Source organism: Arabidopsis lyrata, assembly GCF_000004255.2.
Source record: "Arabidopsis lyrata subsp. lyrata unplaced genomic scaffold ARALYscaffold_2, whole genome shotgun sequence".
In the NCBI taxonomy this organism is placed as follows: domain Eukaryota; kingdom Viridiplantae; phylum Streptophyta; class Magnoliopsida; order Brassicales; family Brassicaceae; genus Arabidopsis; species Arabidopsis lyrata.
The window spans coordinates 15,714,030-15,733,356 of record NW_003302554.1 but is presented as its reverse complement, the minus strand read 5'-3'; the positions used below and the strand labels follow the sequence as shown (position 1 = coordinate 15,733,356).

At 37.2% G+C, this 19,327-nt stretch overlaps 6 protein-coding genes across 8 annotated transcripts; 4 read left to right on the top strand and 2 right to left on the bottom strand.

The window, feature by feature from the left end:
* Nucleotides 1-897: 897 nt before the first annotated feature.
* Nucleotides 898-4,411, top strand: LOC9323541 (testis-expressed protein 2). Its single transcript, XM_002888866.2, has 7 exons — nt 898-1,282; nt 1,553-1,791; nt 1,873-2,518; nt 2,604-2,970; nt 3,092-3,186; nt 3,375-3,569; nt 3,646-4,411. The coding sequence occupies exons 1-7, from the start codon at nt 1,079-1,081 to the stop codon at nt 4,237-4,239; spliced, it is 2,340 nt and encodes a 779-aa protein (XP_002888912.1). The 5' UTR covers nt 898-1,078; the 3' UTR covers nt 4,240-4,411.
* Nucleotides 4,396-5,831, bottom strand: LOC9323540 (aquaporin TIP3-1). Its single transcript, XM_021034918.1, has 3 exons — nt 5,482-5,831; nt 5,126-5,391; nt 4,396-4,943 (listed from the first exon to the last, which is right to left on the bottom strand). Exons 1-3 carry the CDS (start codon nt 5,621-5,623, stop codon nt 4,545-4,547), a joined length of 807 nt encoding a protein of 268 aa, XP_020890577.1. The 5' UTR covers nt 5,624-5,831; the 3' UTR covers nt 4,396-4,544.
* Nucleotides 5,832-6,330: 499 nt separating this feature from the next.
* Nucleotides 6,331-9,947, bottom strand: LOC9324975 (eukaryotic translation initiation factor 2A). Its single transcript, XM_021034847.1, has 14 exons — nt 9,820-9,947; nt 9,567-9,613; nt 9,134-9,488; nt 8,877-9,063; nt 8,444-8,678; nt 8,299-8,367; nt 8,021-8,122; nt 7,867-7,907; nt 7,623-7,756; nt 7,356-7,419; nt 7,178-7,274; nt 6,970-7,076; nt 6,709-6,731; nt 6,331-6,624 (listed from the first exon to the last, which is right to left on the bottom strand). Exons 2-14 carry the CDS (start codon nt 9,595-9,597, stop codon nt 6,534-6,536), a joined length of 1,536 nt encoding a protein of 511 aa, XP_020890506.1. The 5' UTR covers nt 9,598-9,613; nt 9,820-9,947; the 3' UTR covers nt 6,331-6,533.
* Nucleotides 9,948-9,964: 17 nt separating this feature from the next.
* Nucleotides 9,965-11,229, top strand: LOC9324974 (anaphase-promoting complex subunit 13). 2 transcript variants are annotated; one of them, XM_021034848.1, is made up of 4 exons: nt 9,965-10,045; nt 10,437-10,547; nt 10,647-10,700; nt 11,005-11,229. In XM_021034848.1, exons 2-4 carry the CDS (start codon nt 10,472-10,474, stop codon nt 11,064-11,066), a joined length of 192 nt encoding a protein of 63 aa, XP_020890507.1. In that variant the 5' UTR covers nt 9,965-10,045; nt 10,437-10,471; the 3' UTR covers nt 11,067-11,229. The 2 variants fall into 2 exon arrangements, with proteins under 2 accessions (XP_020890507.1, XP_020890508.1); XM_021034849.1 differs by having other exon boundaries at nt 10,005-10,071.
* Nucleotides 11,184-14,487, top strand: LOC9323539 (uncharacterized protein ycf45). Of its 2 annotated transcripts, none has more exons than XM_002888864.2 (9): nt 11,184-11,734; nt 11,828-12,042; nt 12,134-12,284; nt 12,390-12,581; nt 12,919-13,081; nt 13,232-13,464; nt 13,572-13,748; nt 13,830-13,952; nt 14,032-14,487. In XM_002888864.2, exons 1-9 carry the CDS (start codon nt 11,207-11,209, stop codon nt 14,347-14,349), a joined length of 2,100 nt encoding a protein of 699 aa, XP_002888910.2. In that variant the 5' UTR covers nt 11,184-11,206; the 3' UTR covers nt 14,350-14,487. The 2 variants fall into 2 exon arrangements, with proteins under 2 accessions (XP_002888910.2, XP_020890505.1); XM_021034846.1 differs by having other exon boundaries at nt 11,319-11,738; nt 14,032-14,452.
* A 3,439-nt stretch (nt 14,488-17,926) lies between these two features.
* Nucleotides 17,927-18,895, top strand: LOC110231129 (CLAVATA3/ESR (CLE)-related protein 1). Its single transcript, XM_021036067.1, has one exon. It carries the CDS (start codon nt 18,475-18,477, stop codon nt 18,697-18,699), a length of 225 nt encoding a protein of 74 aa, XP_020891726.1. The 5' UTR covers nt 17,927-18,474; the 3' UTR covers nt 18,700-18,895.
* The last annotated feature ends 432 nt before the right edge of the window (nt 18,896-19,327 follow it).

Sequence of the window (19,327 nt, the reverse complement as noted above, 5' to 3'; positions counted from 1 at the left end):
GAACTGATATCTTCTGACTCATGTATTAAAAAACAAGTCGAAATTTCAAAGAATTATGTCAAATTAAAACAGTACTTTCTCAACAAAATTGTTTTGCTATATCTGGCTGATATTTTACTCTTGAAAACAGGTAAGAAACTCTTTTTATTCTTTTCATGATGAAATTATTTTTATATTCTAGAAATTAGTGAATTTCTAAAAGAGTAAGAAAAAAATTATGATATGAAAATGTATGACCTATTTGAGATAGCAGATTTTTCTCTTCCAAAATGTTGGTGTAGTCTGTGTAGGAAGGAAAAGGAAAATTTTCGTTTCCGATTGGTGTACCAATTATATAGACAATCGGAATAATTAATGCTAGTTGTGTATGAAATTACATGTAAGTAAATTTAAATACAATACACAAAATTTTGATCTAATTTTGAGTATAACCAAAACTCCAACCTATAAAACACTGTGGTAGATTTTTGAAATATTCATGTCTTTAGAGATTTGAAATGAATTTATGTAGATTGTCATGTATATACTCTATAGGTAATAAAATCTAAATTATGATCCAAATTAAAATAATAACATAAATTCAATCATAAAATCAAATCAGTAAACAAAAAAATCCGATTTCATATTAATATTTTAAGAGATAAAAAGTTGTGTTTTTTTTTTGTTCCAACTTCCAAGTAGTCAACTTCTCCATTTATGGTTGCTTTTCTAATGTTTTCTTTCTTTCTTTTCTGATTCAAATTTTCTCTATATATTAGGAGTATTTGTTTTCCTTTTATTTATTTTGAAGATATAAAGATTCGCTTTTTTGTTAGCTGGATACTCTTCTTCAGAAAATAATGTTTTGTTTTTCCAAAAAAAAAAAAAAAAAAAAAATTTATTTGGTTGGAATTGCGAGTTATCAATCAAATTAATATATTTATTTGGTCGTCGTTTCTTCTGTCTTTCTATTTCCTTCTTCTTCTTCTTCCCAGTGACATGAACAACTAATACAACATTACGCGTTTTCTTCTCTTCTTGATTCCTTGGCAAGAAATCTTCTGTGTTTTTCCTCCACACTAGTGAGAAACTTGTGGCGATGGTTTCGTTTGCGGGGTTCGCGTTCTTATCTGGAATTCTACTGGGGATTCTTGCGATCGTTACGGCGGAAGTTATAGGGTTTTTGTATATTCTGAAGCGATTGAATCGGAAGAGAGATCGTCAGGAATCGAATTCGAGTTCTGATTCAAACTTTAAGAATTTCGATCCTCGCCAGTCCATTGATTTTAGTCTCAACAAACAGGTGGTCATCGATTTTGTGAACCTCCTGGGTTTTAAAGTTTTCTGCTTTCTTCTTCTTAGTTCCGAATTGAGCATTGAGTTTCTTGCATTGGTTATCTTAACGAAACCCTAATTTAGTTGGATAACTAAGGATTGAAGTAGGTAGAGAAATGTGAGTGGGAATTAGAAGAATCTGGTGGTAATTGGTTTTGTGGCAATTTTGATGATTTTCTCTATTTTTAGATAATCTGAAAATGGAACATGTCTTGATGCATTTGATCTAATATCTCAGGGAGTGATCTGGATTTTGGAATTAGATGAAAATGTAAAAGATTGGATGAAGGAGAAATTACCAACAGAGCAAAAGAAGAAGAGAGTTGATCTCTTGGAGGTACATCCAGTTAGGAGATTTGCTCGTATCAAAGACCATAAGCTCTTCTTGTCAGATTCATTAGATGGCACTCAGACTCCTATTACTTTGAAAGGTTGCTTCGTTCACGCTGTTTCAGGCTCTGGACCCACTAGGAAATGGTAATAAGTGTTTTTCGCGGATCCGTTTTCGAATATGTCTCAAGTTTCTTATTCATATCCCTTTGTTTTATGTTTTCTTAGGGCTAAAAGATTCCCTATACAAGTAGAAAGCAAAACTTCGGTCTTGTACAAGGGAAACCGAGTGTTTTACATTTTCTTAGAGACTTCTTGGGAGAAGGAGTCATGGTGTAAAGCTCTTCGTCTTGCTGCTTGCGAGAATCAGGAAAGGTTTATTTGGTCCACCAAATTGAAAGAGGATTTCCGTAACTATCTGGCTTCCCTTAATGCTGCCTATCCTTCTTTTATGAAACCATCAGCTGGGTTTAGTTTTGAGTCATTGGACAAGGGGCTTAAAGCGGATGGTCCTTCATCAAAGGTTCGTCTATTCTGGAAGAAATTTTCAAAAAAGTGCTCAACTAAAGTGAATTTGCCCCCGTCTGTACGTGAAGACAAGAAAACTTCAACCCGTTCTTACCAAGATTCACAATCTACTGGTAGCTCTGGAAGGAGTACCCCAGCAAGGAAGATGCAAGATAACATCCCTGAGGAAACCGATGTCCAAATTTTCTCACGTACCTGGAGCCATAGCAGTCATGCATCGGATGTAGATTCAGAAGACAAGTCTTTTGATGAAGGAACATTGGCATTGAACGTACTAATTTCTCGGCTGTTTTTTGATGTCAAACAGAACACAGTGCTGAAGAATTTCGTGCGCGAACGAATCCAGGTCTGTTCCTTGTATATGAAAGCTTCACTATATCAGGATATTGGTTGCGTTTATTTTTTATCTGACTATTTTTTTGGTTAAACAGCGGATAATGTCCAACATGAGAGTTCCCAGCTACATAGGTGATTTAATCTGCTGTGATGTGGACATTGGAAATCTCCCGCCTTATATACACGGTACAAGAATTCTTCCAATGGAGATGAATGGTGTATGGGCATTCGAAATAGATATTGAATACACTGGTGGTGCGGGACTTGAAGTTGAAACTCGGGTTGATGCGCGAGAAGAAGATCTGGAGAAAGGCATAGCTGAGGGAAAGTTGCAGCCAAATTCTGCTGGGGGTGTTCCACCAGATCTCCTTGAAGATCTTGTAGATTTTGAAAAGCAATTAAATGTCCCCGGTGGAACTGCTGATGCACAAGATGTGAAAAGTGGTGGAACCGATAAAGCTGGTTAGTACGGTATTTGCTGATTGGTTTATGTATTCATCTAATCATCTTGCTTTTGATTTTGCATAATGCTTAGAAGCATTAGACTAAGGATGAGAAATTATATTTATTTTTATCTGTGCAGATGAATCCAAGGGTCCAAAAGGTACAAAAGCAGGTTCGAGCAATGGATCCAAGTGGAAGTCTATTCTGAAGAACATCGCTGAACAAGTTTCCCAGGTTGATCTTCGTTTTTCTGTTATGTTTAGAAGACAGTTTTGTTGCTTGTTGCGCTCTTGGTTCCCCCAGTGCCCAAGCTTCACGAGCTCTGATTGTGGCGTGATTAATAGGATCTGCAAGCAGAATTAGGAACACCTTTTTCTTAGCTCTTGTAGTATCTTAGCCTATCTCTATCTTTAAAACTGCAGGTCCCAATTACTTTGTCTATAGGGGTGTCTTCGCTTCGAGGGACACTGTGTGTACACATGAAGCCGCCTCCATCTGATCAACTGTGGTTTGGCTTCACAAGCATGCCCGATATTGAATTCAACCTTGCCTCTTCTGTTGGTGACCACAAAATCACAAACAGCCATGTTGCTATGTTCTTGGTCAACCGGTTCAAGGTAAGCTGTTGCTTTTTTTTTTTTCTTGTTTCTGAAGGAATTTGAACTAACCACAAGACAAAAACAAATTCTGCAGACGGCGATACGAGACGTCATGGTGCTTCCCAATTGTGAAAGCATTACCATTCCTTGGATGACTGCTGAAAGGGATGATTGGGTCGAACGCAATGTCGCTCCATTCATGTGGCTGAATCAAGACTCGACCAGTGATCACGATAGCTTCGAAGCTGCAGAAGCGAAATCTAAAGCTGACAAACCACCGACTTCTGAACAAATGCAGAAAACTGCCATCGTCCCGCAGAAGCCTAGAATTGAGGAAGAATCTGTGTCTGCTGACACTACACCATCAGCTAATTCCACAGGTCTTATAGTAGAGAGTGACAAATCCTTGGAAGAACTCAAGACACCGCTGCTGGAAAGCAGCGAAAAGCATGATACGATAGCGCGAGGAGGCAGTGCGGGAGATATTAATCCTGGTATACTTCAATCACCGTCTAGGTCGACTGTTTCGAGCGAAGAGGATGATTCAAATTCGAAAGGAAAGAGAATGGGGACAGCAAAGGCGAGGATGTTCGATTTTAGGAAGAAAGTGGGAGAGAAGTTTGAAGAGAAGAAACGTCACGTTGAGGAAAAAAGTAGACAAATTGTTGAAAAGATGAGAGGACCTTGACACAGGGTTTAGAACAAGGAGAAGAAGCTTTTTTTTTTTTCTTTTTCTTTTTCAGGTTTCAGACAAAGAAAAAACTGATAGACAGAAGAATGGAAGTCAATAGATTTAGATTATAGGGTATTGGTACTTGTATTCATATATTTGGGTAAAATGATGGAGCATTTGCGAAATCCTTCTTTATTCTTATTATTACAACAAACAAAGAGTAGCATCAAAACAAAGTATCTATGCAAGTGATTTCATCATACAGACAAAGTGAGCTTGAACAACTAACAAAAGCAGTGGTGAAATGAGGAAAGTTCCATCTAGTAATCTTCAGGAGCCAAGGGCTGGTGTACACCATGTGTGTGGTGGGTAGGTGGTTCGGTGGGTATGACCATGTACTCATATATAAGAGCGGCTAAAGCACTACCGATGAATGGCCCGACCCAGTAGATCCAGTGGTCATGCCATCTCCATCCCACCAATGCTGGACCAAAGGCTCTAGCTGGATTCATCGAAGCACCAGAAAATGGTCCACCTACTAAGATGTTTGCCCCAACTATGAGTCCGATTGCAAGTGGTGCTATGATCCCGAGGCTTCCACGCTTTGGATCAATCAAAGTCGAATACACGACGTACACTAAGCCAAATGTTAAAATGATCTCTAATACAAGTCCATTAACCGCTCCAACACCTGATGCTACACGGAAACCAACTGGTCTCTGCATGAACACAAACTCTTTTTAAGTCATTCTACTGCGAGTGAGTTAGATCATAACCCTGTATTAATTAATACAATAATACTGTAGGCTCCATCTTACTTGAGATATAATCATATAAGATAACAAAAAACATTGCAACACAAAATACAAGCCCACATATATATGAAGTTAATTAGTGTTACCATGCCGTTTGTTGCGAGTCTTAACAAGAGACAAGCGAGGATGGCTCCAAGAAGCTGAGCGACCCAATAGTAGATGGCACGGATCGCTGAGAGTCTGCCTCCAATAAGAGCACCAAAAGTGACTGCCGGGTTTACGTGTCCACCCGAGACATTGATGGCTGCTGAAACAGCAGCAAACAGAGCAAACGCATGAGCCAAGGCCACTAAAATCAGTCCTCCTGGTGTGTTTGTCCCCGCATGAGCCGCATGGTCCCAATACAACTTATCTGAGGAGGAGAAAAAAAAAGACAGCTCTGAGAAGTCATATCACATATGCAAAGACTCAAGTACAGAGTCAGAACGGTGCATGTACGAACCGAGGGAGAGAATAGAGCCTTCAGCTGCAAAGACGAAGACAAAAGTGGAGAGGAACTCAGCTAAAGTTGCTCTAATGGAGTCAGGGTGTGTAGCCTCATCGGCTCTACCGAAACCGTATGCTCTACGAGCTGATGTTGCCATATGATCAAACAAGAAAGTATGAAGAAAGATAGAAGTGGGAAGAGAGAGTTTAAAAGAAGCCAAAAGAAGCGAAGTCGAAGTAAAAAGGGACAGATGTGAGACTTGAGTGTCTTAAGCAGGACACGTAGCTTTAAATTGCATGCAATTACTTAACCATAACTTCATTGTTTTTCTTAGAGTTGGTGTTCGTGCTGCTTTCTTATCTTCTCTTGGTGAGTATTTTTTGGACGAACCTTTAGGTTCGGGATATATAATACAATACAAGTTTTAACGTGTATGAGATTCGAAACCGTGACCTGTACAACAAAAGACTTCAATCTAACCACTAGACCATAGTAACATTTTAAAAATTGATGCTTCTAAAACTACTTATAATTATTTGATGTCTAAAGCCCTTGCTTCATGGGCTTTACCCATAGGCCGGCCCTGGTCGTGTACGTGTTTATGTATGTGTATGTGTTATGTTGACTATGCATGCATGTGTGCCAAGTAGATAAACAAGCATGAGTCTTCTAGAATCTAGAGTTGTATAAACAGTGAAATTTTACGGTTTCACGGCAGATTAATTGGAGTAACATTGTTCTTTATGATTTGATCGTTTGCTATACGTGCAACATATTATGCTGAGTCAATAAATTTGTATTAAGTTTAAGCATAACACAAAATCATTGTGAATGAAGTAGAGACCCTTTTTTTTTTCTTTCGAGTTTTCACTTTTAACCTGCTAAAATTTCGGCTCCTTTCTTCTGATTTTGGCGGTTAACAACTGACAACAAAAATGTTTGACAAAAAGAAAAGCAACTGTTTACATAATGCTTTCTGCCTCTTCTATAGAATCTTTATTACCATCAAAGGAATCTCAAAACTGTGATCGCCATTGAATTTGATATAGGAGTGGTGACTTCTTCAATCAGGCGTTAGCTCCAGAAGCAGCAGCAGCCTCGGCTGCTTTCTTCTTCTCCCTCTTCTTCTTGTTTTTAAGAGCGTTCTTGCTCATCTCTCTGTATTAACACCAGAGGAGCATCCATCAACATATGAGCGACAGTTTTTGAGATTTATGTATGTACTGCAAGATAGAGACTTACCCTGCTGTGCTTACTCCAAGCAACTGCAATTTCAAATAATGAAAACTATCAGGGACATATTGATATGTGATGCCAAATGTATCGAAAACAGTAGTAACAGTGAATATTTAAACCCAAAACCTCCCATTGGCGATATGGTTATGGTATGGACAAGCATATTTAAGAGCTCAAGTATGAATCAGAAATTCAGAATCATGACTGTGTGGGTTAATAATTAGTAATTTGATATCACTGGAGATTATAGAAAAGTTCTCGAGTTACCTCGGCTTGAACAGCAGCTGCATGCTTAGCATGCGGAGGTCGATATGCAGCCGGTTTTTGTGCAATAGGGTTGGGAGCAATAGCTTTCTTCTGAGCTGATCCTTGTCCTAAGGTAGATAAGTAGAAATCGTTTAAATAACATGATAAGTTTACAGAGATTTCTCATAATCAGAGACAGTTTCAAGTATTTAAACCAAGAATTTCCGACCTTGCGATTTGCCCTCGCCGAGTTTCAATGATTCAACTGACTTGATAAGTTCACTGATATCACCGAACCTGTCTGGAGACTCTGGTTTCCACTCAGCCTGCAGGAAAAAATCATGGCACTCCAGTAAGACAATTAATAATTAATGTATGCTTTTCAAAGCTGTTTAAGAGACACACACCTGATACAGCCTCTCAAACATCTTCTTAAAGTAACGCTTTCCGTCGTAGTTGAAGATTTTCATCCTTCAGTCAGGACAAAGACGAAGAATATAAAACACAACTTTGACATCTTAAAACTGGATAGTTCATAAGTCAAAAGATATGTACTAAAATAGGCGGGTATGAAAACAAACAGTTGATGCAAGAGGCACAGCATTCATTGTATCACTCGATCTGTTTGAATAAGAAACCAAACTCAATTATGTGCCAATAAGTATTTAACATACCCATTGTCAATTTGACGTCTTGGTGCAGTTGAGGCAGTCAAGAAATAACGCCCATCTGGAGACCATTCACTTGTCACAGACCACTCGGCTTTATTACTTCCTAGCTGCTTCTTGTTGACAACATCCCAGAAGGCCTGAAATATAACAATTTAGAAAGGATCGTTTTGAAAATAAAATGTAAATTGCTGACTTATTGTCACCCGAAAATTGAAAAATATGAACAACACAAGGGAACGTTATTTACCATATCACCAGGCAAGTTACCAAATCCAGCCACACATAAAACTGTGGAACATTGATTTAAAGTTACAAAAACAGGTATGTATACATATCCTCTGTTTAAAAAGAAACAAAAACGAGAAGATAACAGAAAACAGGGATGAAGAAGAGAAACATACCTCTCCCTTTTGGGTTCCATCGAAGAGTGTTATAAGGACCTTCGCCAATTTCCATCAAGGGTTTGCAATTCTTGTCAAAGATTGTCACACAAGCAGGCATAACTGAAGTCAGAGTTGAGGAAAAACAACGTACGAAGAAAGCAATGCCAGAAGGAAGGAGTACATAGATGCAAAGCAAAATAACATCTTAACAAGAACACAAAGATATTAACATGTCAACTGATAAACATTATTCCTAAATGAACTCGTAGTCGTTATAGCTGATAGAAAAAGGATACAGCCATATACAACTGCAAACTCTGAGCCTGAAAAGGACCACTGAACATCATGAACTGGTCCTTCTTTACCTGTTAAAGTACCAAAGAGTCAGTACAATCAACAATCACAACATCAGATACATAAATGTTAGAACTTAGGACTTACCTAATGGAACAAGGCCCTCATGTGTGCCGTCTATTGTAAGGTAGTGTAGCTTCGTTTCCCCATAGTAACTTTGGTTGGTCTTGTCAACATCTGATTGTACAACCACTAGGAGTCCAGTGGAACCATGGTTCCAGCTAAACTGCACAGAAGAACATCGGAAAAAGCTACGTCGAGCACTTGGCTGACTCTGCAATTCTTCCCCACATCCAAATATCTGGACACTGCCTGGACTCCCCTATATATGAATGAATTGACATATCAGAGTTGCTTGTCTATAGAGGAAACAATTATGCACATGATGAGTCTGCAACTTCAGGATGAAAAATAGACAACTTTTTGAATGAGAAGACAGTAACAGATTTAGCATATAGAAGAAAAGATGTTTTTTGGCTATTTGAAAGTAGAATGCGATAGCCCAAGCAATGAAAAGCACCTTTGATTCTGGAACAAACACAGCAACATGGGAAGCTGGCGTTTTAGAAAGCTCAAATGCAGCAACCCCAGGAACTCTGATCCGGGATGTTATTCCTTTTGAGAAATCTTTCGGGTCAAAGAATTGGATCTCATTTGTAGCTAACCGGCATGCAGAAGATTCATCAAGACAGAAGCGAATTGATGGCCTATAGAGCAACCACGCCATTATATTCATGCATCATATATACTGGCAATTAAGCACTGAGAACTACTTACCACGAGGCTTTAGTAATGGATTTCTGGTAATGACTATGTGCTAGATCCCCAGTCTCAATATTCCAAATGGAGACGTTTTTCTCCTGTGGAGTAGTGGGTTTTTGAAAAGTCTGAAGATAAGTCCCACATGGAGATAGCTCAGCAGCCGTAACATTTGCTATAGGGAACGACCGCACTACAGTCAAGCTGGTGGCATCATAGATACTAATAATTCCATCTGACTTCATCGCCATTAACTTGGATCCATCAACACTGAACTTAGTGTTGGAACAGGAAACTCGTTCAAGCTTGAGAGTGGGCTGGCCATTAGTGAATGGAGGACCACTCCACACAGTGAAACCTTCAGCTTCTCTAACTAGAAGAAAAGTGACTTTAGAGAAAAGAGAGACTAAACATAACCCAAGAATAAAATTGAGTTTCAGAAGATATGTACCTAAAATCTCCAACGACGGTGAAGAACTCATTGCTTACTTGAGACACCTAATTTATTAGTAGTACAAAATTAAGAAGATTATCCCAATTCACAAATTGAAGTCAACATAAAGCTCTCAAATTTCTACAGAAACCCTCTTCACCACCAATTACTAGTTTACACAGGAATCGCGACGTAGGAAACGAAAATCACAAAATTACTTTACTAGATCAAAGAAAAGCATTGCGGAAGACATTGAAGTAATCAACTTTACCTGAAAGAAGCACGCAATAACAGAGACGATCCGGTAATCGGCGGTCGCTGTGGTGGCCGGCTTAAGCTGGATTAAAGATACCCTAAAACATCAGCCTTTTGAATACCTCTAGGTAAACTAGAAGGTTACTGTAATTTTAATATTTATCATTTATGACCAAAAAAAAAAAAAAGCTGACTTTTTTATAAGCTAGAAGTTGTGAGTACGGCTGCATCGTCTCTACCAGGTGAATCTCTTACTAATTCGATTCAAGTTAGGTTTTTTCCTTAGAGAATCTTATCTGTTTATTAAGAATTGGCTTTTGAGTTGTGTTAAGATTTCATATTTGGTCTCTTTACTAGATTGTTCACCAACTGCTCGTCGTAATTCCTCAGTGAAAACCTAGTCTGTAGATTGTTTCAGATATTCATATATAGGTTATTGAGCCATATTCTGTCTGTCAGATACTGTCACTTTCCCAAAATTCAAACTTGTGGATATCAAAAGTCCCAATTCTGTTCTATTGTTTTGCTATTGTACAACGACAAGGGAATTGACTTTGTACTTTAACAATCCAAATTTCTTCACTATTTTTCTGATATTTGTATATCTGTTTACTTATTGGATGATTACATTAGTAATTTGAGGGATTTCAAGCTCCAGTTTTTCGAATATGGCGGAAGTAAGTCTTGGTATGCTTATAGACATTGTGGACGAGGAGTGGATGAGGGACACTTTGCCTGATGATGGTATAACCATTTTTTTTCTTCTTCCCACATTATACCTCAAGATCATTGTGTTTCCTTTTGTTCATTTCATAAGAAATTATTGTTGTGTTGTTGTTGCAGATCTTCCATTGCCTCCAGTGCTTGTTGTTAGGACTGATGATACTGAAGAAACCAGTATGTCTTTTTGTTTTGTTTTCCTTTACATAGCTATTTGCTTCCATAGCTCTAAAGTCTTTCGAACATAGTTGTCTGTCTCTTAAAACTGCTAGCTTTGAATTCACACTTGTGATTCATATGTGATCCAAGATATTAAACACCCATGTTGAGATCTCAAAATGTCACAAGGAAGCCACAAAACTAAATTGTGAGCTTTTTTCAAGGAGTTTTTGAGCTTTTAGGACTTTCTCTTCCAAGATAAGTATGATAATCCATATAGCTTGCTCGACTAATATAATCCCTCACATTGTGATTGTTTCAGATCAAGAAAATCAGCAAGCAGATGCAGAAACTTGGCGCGATCTTGCACTGGATACACAGTAATAGCCTCTAAGTACAATGGATGAAGCTTCTTAAAAGTCTTGTTTCTCGTTGTGTATGATCAAAATCAAAAACAAAACTTTTCTATGCTTGCTTGCTTGCTACTATTTATTATGTTGGTGGGATAAATTTGCTTGTTAAGCATGACGTCAGAATTGTTCGCTGACGTGTCTCGTTCTGATTTGTCCACGAGGTTGGCGAATGGGTTCATATATAAATCTCGAACAAAAAAAAAAACAATTCAGGTGAGGAGGAATATGCTGAGCTTATCACTGAGTAATCATGTTCCTCCATTAACGCTCTTGCGTCATGAACGAAGCTTGAGCTTCCTCAAGCTCCGATGTCGATCGTCTCTTCTCTTTCACCACCTCTTCCACACTAAATTCCTTCTCGTTTCGTCTTCTTCACCTGGAGTTGTTGCTATTTCGGCATCTTCGTCTCCAGTTCCGGAATTAGAAGACGAGGACCACTTCGATGACGAATTACGCCGTCTGTTGGCACTGGTACCGGAGGAGATACGTCGGACACTAGAGAAGCACCCTGAAATTAGTGAACTCATAGAGATAGTGTTGGATTTAGGTCGTAAACCTCTGGCGCGATTCCCTTCTGGTGATTCTGTTATCTCCGACGAAGCTGTTAGCGTTAAAGATCTGGAATTCGCTGTTTCTCAGGTTGGTGAGTGTTCTTCTCTGTTGAAATTTTCGTTTGACGAAACATCTATAGTAGCTGCTTAATAAGACACCATGAAAGTGACAAATGCTCAGGTTGGTGAGTTTACTAATGATAATCGAGCTGGAATCAGCCGGACGTTGCATCGGATTAGTGCGATAAGGAATCGGAAAGGAGAAATTATTGGATTAACTTGCCGTGTTGGTCGATCTGTTAGAGGAAGCGCTAATTTGCTGCGTGATCTTGTTCAAGATGGGAACTCATTGTTGCTTATTGGTCCTCCAGGTGTGGGGAAAACTACAATGATTAGGTTTGTGTTAGTTTCTTCCTATATCGATCAGCTTGCTCATAGTTCCTTTAGATCATGGATTTGATATGTAGTCATCATTTTGCTAATTAAGGGAGGTAGCACGAATGCTAGGAAATGACTATGAGAAGAGAGTAATGATTGTTGATACTTCCAATGAGATTGGTGGTGATGGTGATATACCTCATCCAGGGATCGGTAATGCTAGGCGGATGCAAGTCCCTAACTCTGACATACAACACAAGGTCGGTTTAGTAGCTTAGCTTGAGCTTAGTTTCTTTTAATGAGGTGGGTTTGACCTTACTCAGGAGAGATGGTTTATATGTGTTTCGATTTTACTTTACCTTCAGGTGCTGATAGAGGCAGTAGAAAACCATATGCCCCAAGTGATTGTCATTGATGAGATTGGAACTAAACTTGAAGCGATAGCTGCAAGTACAATAGCAGAACGTGGAATTCAGTTAGTCGCCACTGCTCATGGAGCCACTATCGAGAATTTGATTAAGAATCCTTCATTAGACCTTCTGGTTGGAGGTGTACAGGTTAGACATGATATGTTTGCATACCGTCCAAACCCGATTCCATATATTTATTGGAGATTTAGTTTGACAATATATGAGTATCTTTTACCAATGCTCATTCTAGCATAAATATTGCCAATATGGCATTGTACTTCTCAAGAAATTAGTTAAGGGGATGATGTTGGCCATTTCCCATGGATCTCTTGCGCCTCGATATGTCAGCAAACCAAGAGACAGGGCACAGGAACTGTGTAGCAGATTTGAATTGAGTATTATCATATTGTAGGCGCTCAATGATCTATAATTCTGGATCAGTTCTTTTTCTGAAAACTAGTCATAATGGAGAGACCTTTGGCAGAGTGTGACTCTTGGAGATGAGGAAGCGACCAGAAGAGGTGGCCAGAAGACTGTCCTTGAAAGAAAAGGTCCTCCAACATTTAACTGTGGTGCAGAAATAGTTTCAAAGACTGAAGTTCGAGTTCATCGTAGTCTTGAAGCAACTGTTGATGCTGTTCTCGCAGGTAGATTCTGTCTTTTTAAGTTGGAACTGTTGATAAATGCAGAGGACATAGACATAAATGCAGCATATATTTTGATACAACAACATATTAAGAATTTAAGATTCTGGCTTCAGTTAACTTTCTTCTTTTGGCTCATCTCCTGGCTAAAAGGTCGCTTACCAAACGTTGAAATCCGCAAAATAAAGTCTCATGGAGTGGAAGTGATTGTGGAAAAGGAACCTTTCATCGACGAGACGACTGTGGATAAGAAACATGAAGAAGAAACATTAGATGTTTCGAAGCTCGCCAAGGAGGAAATTATCTCTGAAGTTATTCCAACTAAGGAGATAACTGAAGCAGAATCTTCAGAGCAAGAGACATTGATGTATCTATATATCTATGGGGTAAGATGAGAATGACTTAAGCAGATTCTCCAGTTTCTAATAGTCTTATGCTATCTCTGTTAATATCCAAATACTAATACGCAGATTCGTCAATTTCTCCCACCCAGATTGCAGAATCAACTGTTCTTCAAGCAATAAAACAACTGGAGATGGAAACTGCGGTAGAGTTAACTGACGACATTAGCGAAGCAGAAGCCTTACTTGCATTGCAAGCGAAGATCAGGAAGAATCCCCGGATTAAATCATTAGCTACATCTCACGGTATACCTGTTTATGTAACAAAGGTAAAAATAAAATCTGAGAATGTCTTGTTTCAAGTTTTCTTGTTCCAGCTTCCAATACCAAAAGAGGCTCTTTTTCTGTAGACTAACTCAGGTATTCAAGTGGCCAAGGCGATACGGGCATTGCTAACCGATTACGAAGACAGACTCGGAGAGTTTGGATCAGAAGATCGTCTAAAACTATCTGAAAAAATGGACGCCTTAGAGGTAACTAAAGAGCTAGGCAAAATTTCTTTGATAGTAACCACAGTTCACTATTGCTTTACACCTATTCGTTTATATGCAGGAAGCGAGATTAGCGATAGAGCGGGTAGTGGTACCGAAAAAAGAAACAGCCGATTTACTCCCGAGGCCACCTAGGATTGTATCTCTTCAAGGAAAGCTAGTCAGGAAGTACAATTTACGATCAGAAAGAAAATGGAGAGGGGATGAGATGTATCTAAGGATCCTCCCTTATGGGACGGAAGAAGACAGAGACGATGGTGAAGATGAAGGAGAGTTTGAAGAAGAGAACGGGGAAGAGCTTGACGAGTTCGGTTGTGCCACCGGCGAGTCTAATGACTCACCCTCTTGCATCGATAGGTTACCTCTATTGCCTGACTAGTTTTAGTTGTTCATACACTGTTTTTTTTTTGTTCATACATTGTTATAGATACACTTTGTGAATAAGAAAAATATATTTAAAAAAAAAAATTGATAATTGGGTAGTTTATGAATTGAAACTCAAACTAATCTCGAAATTTTGTAGAATGCCTAATTTTTTGCACTAAAAACGCATACTGATACAGTTTGGCTTCGACCAACAGAACGAGTTATCACTGATCGCAATTTGACTTCCAACTAATTTGTTCTTTAAAGTTCTTGAAAACTCACTTATGTGCATAGCAATATAGCATAAATCAATTATTCATTAAACAAAGTGATATTTTAAATTTAGAAAGATATATTCTTAAAAAATAGTTGACTTTTTTTTACAGCAAATCAACACCTTGATTGATTTGTTTTCCTTACAATTCCTTAAAAAAAAGGATGGGGTAATAAATAAAGTTGTGGCCCGAGTCACTGAGTGACTCTATGCATATCGTAACCGTCATTAGAAATTTGTTTATGTTATCCTCATCAACTTTTCAGTGATCATGATCCATTTTAATCCTATGATTGTTATTTAATTCAAAAGATAATTGATATAGAGATAAGCATATAACACTAGACAAGAATAGAATTGTACTATTTAATTTATATTTTCGAGTTGGAGGGAAGAAAAAAAAGTTTGGATAAAATAAGAAAGTGCCGTCCAGAGGAGTGAGGACCACTGTGGGAGGTAGTTAGCTATTCCTTAACAACAACCTTCACTCATCTGAAAGGACCGACTATACACTTTAGGACTTTTACCAGTGAGCTTTTATTCAACCTCTTTTTGGATTTCATTTTTGTTATTTTACTAGTTTAGTATCTATCAAACCATTTTTTCGTAATTTGTTTGACTCTAAACATTTGTTTTGTATATACACGTGTTTGTTATGAGTTTATGACCATAACTCTTGCATAAGGTGTGTATTTTGGTAAATATATAGAACATATTTTGATAGAAATCATATCAAAAAAATGTTATTGATAGAAGTAAAAAGTTGGTAAAAATTCTTAATATCATGGTGTTTCATGAGAGATATTGGTCCAACTGGCAAAGTGTTTCAAATTTTATCCCAATTAATCAAATGAGGTATAGTTAAAATGTTCCACAACCCTATAAAGAAAAATGATTTTCTGGTCCACGAACGAGCCATAAAGAAATGGATATGCTTATTCTATTGACGAACACAATTATAGACAATGCCGGTGGCTATTTAGAGCATATATATATAATGATCATATTCATTTTTGTCAACGGGGATTATAGCTAGAAAAAAAAAGTAATTAAATTTGTATTAGTGACAGAAAATACGTTAAAAGGTTAAATAAATAGACAACAGCGCTTTTACCAAAAAAAACAAAAAAACAGACAACAAAGTTTATTTGTTTACCACCATAATTTGTAATATAGATGTGAACTCCGTAATATGCATGTGTTCAACGATGACATTTTAGGTCCATCAAGTTTTGTATATTGCTTTCGGCCATGTAACGGTGTAGGTAGAGAGAGTAAAGACGTGTTTTAATTTTTAAAAACAGAATGTTTAGATTATTGATTTACGGGTTATTGTCTTAGCATCAAATGATATTCGCAATTTTCAGCTTTTACGAAGTGCTTTCGCCCTTTGTTTTCGCCCTTTTGTCTTCAACAAAGCAACCGAGAAGAGCGTCCAAAATCGTTTTTCACTTCGTCTAACTCCATTAACCTAGTGTTGATGTTGAGTTGATGGACTGAGTTCTTGTGTTTGAATTATGCTTCCATGTTTTTAGCTTTTTTTTTGCCATGGGACCATTACTTTAGATCTATAATTTTTTGGTTGTAAACCTATATCGTTTTCATTTTCAATAAAATATTTACCTTTTTAGCAAAAAAAAAAATATATTGACAAAAGAAGAGGAGGGGTCCATGGTCTAGTGGTATTCTTTCTCATAGATGAGTGTTAGAGTTCTTGAGTTCAAGTCACTATGTCACCACGGTGGTACTGAGCCTCTCCAAATAAAAATTCCTTCATACGAGTAGGGGCAAGCGGTGTATACTAACCCGTAGGTCCAGGCCGGAGATGGAATTTTTTCTGGATATGAGGCCGTTTTGCGGTGGGGTCTGTCACTATAAAAAGTTAACCCTAATCCCCAGTTTTTGCCCACACAGTTGTGGTCCAATGGTTGTTGAGAATTGGGGAAAGGTTTGAAGGAACTAACCCAGGTTCGATCCAGGTAAAAGCCCAAGCAGTTTACCTGGTAGTCCAGTAACAGACGATCTGGCTACCCCCTGGCATTAGTCGGAAAGCATTCCAAACTCGGGACAGACAGTGTGGTGGTCCTTCGGGGAGAAGTCCACTCTGAAGCAATTCGGTGCGTTTCTACCGGGGCTGACCGGATCAGCCGATAGGGTTTATCAAAAAAAAATATATATATATATATTGACAAAAGAAATTCCATTATACTCTCTCCAATTTAAAATATAAGGCGTTTTGGAAAAACTTTTTTGTTTTCCAATATAAATCGTTTTCAAGTTTCTATGCAAATTATATATTATTTTAATGTTTTATAATTATTTTTATTATGCAATCTCTTTTATGATTGGCTGAACTTTTAAAAAATAGATTTTTTTAATCAGCGTGTTTTTAGCTAAAACGCTTTATATTTTATATTAGACAACGATCAATTCATCTTTTCATCACATTTTCCATACCTATTTTGTAATTTGGTAAACTCCGTGAGTTGTTTCATTACTCAATCATCAAAACAATATAGAGTATCAGAGATTCTTGTAAATCCAATCTGACATATTTTGTAAGAATCTTTTGGTAACCTAAAAAATTAGGTATATCTGTCTATTCTGATCTCTTCACTAGTTTTTGTTTTTTCTTGGCTCTTTAATATAGTTGGGTTGGAGTTAGTGTTTTGTTCACTTTTTCTACGAGCTTCGAGTTGGTGTTTTGAGTTTCACTTAATTAGTCTATAAAACTAAAGCGCCACATTTGTATCCACAAAATCCAAAATAGTTTCCGTTAATACAAAATTTATATCATAAAGAGTCTTCAACTTGTTATTAACCTAAATAAAATAGAGTGATTATACTTTGTCCTACTCTCCATATTTAATTTTAAAGAAAAAAATATGAGAAATTTAGTGATTGGACCTGATCAACTCATGAATATTCTCCTAGTTTGTAAGAAAATTTTCTATATTTAATATATTCACAGAGTATAGAGAGATTCATGGTTGGTTTTCCTTGTTAGTGACAATATTTACTTGTTATTTTTTATAACATCGATTATTTTCAGTCGATAGAATCAAAATTCAATCAAAAGACAATTACTCAGATCCTTTGCCTCGGAGTTACGTTAGTTAACTCAAATGGTCAACTAAGCTAAAGGCCAACCCAAAAAAAGGCGGCAAAAGTCTGCCACGTTGGTCTTATTATTGACTTCTAACTACGTCAATATTTTAATATTGAGCCCATTCACATTTGTCCCCCATATTTTATTTTTTTTATATTATGAGGTAGTTTATTTGGTTTACCATTCAAATGCACTCTAATTAATTATAGTCTTTTCTTCTCCTAATAACACATGCATCTTCAACACTTCACTTTTTTCTTGAAATTTTCCTTTGTGGGTATATACTATGAATACATTTACATCTAACAATGAAATCATTCGCATTATTCAAAAAGTATACATACTTTGTATAGTTTTTGCTTATCACACATGCATATAAATATTGGTAGCTTACTTTGATATGTTTTATATCACTAAACGTTGACAAAAGGAATATATGCTGATCTCGAATGAGCACTAGGAGAAGTTTAAAACTCGTCAATTATAAATCTCCTTCCACGACCGCCTTATTTTTTTTTTCTGTTGCCTTATCTATTTTTATAATGTATAGCCAATAATAAGTTATCATTTCAATGTGTGATTCATCATGATCCCAATGCCATATCTCTATATAAATTGTCTCTACCATGTGCTGAAAAATACACAAACCATCTAATACCATTTTTCTAAAAATACACAAGCCATCTAATACCATTTTTCTAAAAGTAGCACCTTTCTAAATTGAAATCATTATCACATAACGCAATAACGCATGCATGGCTAACTTGAAATTTTTGCTGTGCTTGTTCTTGATCTGCGTTTCCTTATCGCGTTCATCAGCGTCTCGACCGCTGTCCCCAAACGCAGACGGTACTAAACGAGGGCGTATGATGAGAGAAGCCGAGGAAGTGTTGAAAGCGAGTATGGAGAAGCTAATGGAAAGAGGTTTTAATGAGTCCATGAGACTCAGTCCTGGAGGTCCTGATCCTCGCCATCACTAAGTAGTAAGTACTACTCTCGTAGTTTTGAATTCGAGGATGTATATTTTTTGTTCTTGATCGAGAACCGGTTTAGAAGAAAACATATCGATCCTTTTTGTTTTTTAGCCTTGTTTGTTCGTTCGGTGTAAGTGTGTAACCAATAAATTGATGTATCTTTTTCGTTACACATTTATGAATTTTGCATGCTTTACGTACCTTATACATTTCCACTATATAGTAGTCTAGTATAGAGGACTTTCCATATAAATTACTATATATACCAAGAAAGGGTAAAGAAGTAGTATGATGAGGGAGATTGGCTTAATTTAATTTATCTAGTTTTTAGTCTCTTATGGCTCATGTAGAGAGAGAGAGATATACGACTTAAAATATGTTTGAAAAGTATATATTATATATGGACTCTTTTGCCTCATCGTCCACCAATAAAACGTAGAAGAGAAAGATAGTGATTGAAGTTAGAAACCAAAAAAGAAACAGAGGAAAACAGAGACCATCTTTTTTAAGATCGAAGTCAACGTCTTCAAATCTTCAATTTTATATCTTTATTTTAGAGACCAAACCCATGTGTCAAAAGTTTAATTTTCTTCTTTTACTTTCGTTACAAATTCACAAAAACTTACAAGTCGTC

What these genes read in the sequence shown, in the direction of transcription:
- LOC9323539 (XM_002888864.2), top strand. Translation starts at nt 11,207, where the DNA reads ATGACGTCAGAATTGTTCGCTGACGTGTCTCGTTCTGATTTGTCCACG. An exon ending in TTCTGGTTGGAGGTGTACAG is followed by an intron (nt 12,582 to 12,918) that starts GTTAGACATGAT and finishes GACCTTTGGCAG; the next exon opens with AGTGTGACTCTTGGAGATGA. An exon ending in TACCTGTTTATGTAACAAAG is followed by an intron (nt 13,749 to 13,829) that starts GTAAAAATAAAA and finishes CTTTTTCTGTAG; the next exon opens with ACTAACTCAGGTATTCAAGT.
- LOC110231129 (XM_021036067.1), top strand. Translation starts at nt 18,475, where the DNA reads ATGGCTAACTTGAAATTTTTGCTGTGCTTGTTCTTGATCTGCGTTTCC.
- LOC9324975 (XM_021034847.1), bottom strand. Translation starts at nt 9,597, where the DNA reads ATGAGTTCTTCACCGTCGTTGGAGATTTTAG. An exon ending in TGTTTGTTCCAGAATCAAAG is followed by an intron (nt 8,679 to 8,876) that starts GTGCTTTTCATT and finishes ATTCATATATAG; the next exon opens with GGGAGTCCAGGCAGTGTCCA. An exon ending in CAGCTGCTGTTCAAGCCGAG is followed by an intron (nt 6,732 to 6,969) that starts GTAACTCGAGAA and finishes TTGAAATTGCAG; the next exon opens with TTGCTTGGAGTAAGCACAGC.
- LOC9324974 (XM_021034848.1), top strand. Translation starts at nt 10,472, where the DNA reads ATGGCGGAAGTAAGTCTTGGTATGCTTATAGACATTGTGGACGAGGAG. An exon ending in GGACACTTTGCCTGATGATG is followed by an intron (nt 10,548 to 10,646) that starts GTATAACCATTT and finishes TTGTTGTTGCAG; the next exon opens with ATCTTCCATTGCCTCCAGTG. An exon ending in TGATGATACTGAAGAAACCA is followed by an intron (nt 10,701 to 11,004) that starts GTATGTCTTTTT and finishes TGATTGTTTCAG; the next exon opens with ATCAAGAAAATCAGCAAGCA.
- LOC9323540 (XM_021034918.1), bottom strand. Translation starts at nt 5,623, where the DNA reads ATGGCAACATCAGCTCGTAGAGCATACGGTTTCGGTAGAGCCGATGAG. An exon ending in AGGCTCTATTCTCTCCCTCG is followed by an intron (nt 5,392 to 5,481) that starts GTTCGTACATGC and finishes TCTCCTCCTCAG; the next exon opens with ATAAGTTGTATTGGGACCAT. An exon ending in GACTCGCAACAAACGGCATG is followed by an intron (nt 4,944 to 5,125) that starts GTAACACTAATT and finishes GTGTTCATGCAG; the next exon opens with AGACCAGTTGGTTTCCGTGT.
- LOC9323541 (XM_002888866.2), top strand. Translation starts at nt 1,079, where the DNA reads ATGGTTTCGTTTGCGGGGTTCGCGTTCTTATCTGGAATTCTACTGGGG. An exon ending in TCTGGACCCACTAGGAAATG is followed by an intron (nt 1,792 to 1,872) that starts GTAATAAGTGTT and finishes ATGTTTTCTTAG; the next exon opens with GGCTAAAAGATTCCCTATAC. An exon ending in TCTTGGTCAACCGGTTCAAG is followed by an intron (nt 3,570 to 3,645) that starts GTAAGCTGTTGC and finishes CAAATTCTGCAG; the next exon opens with ACGGCGATACGAGACGTCAT.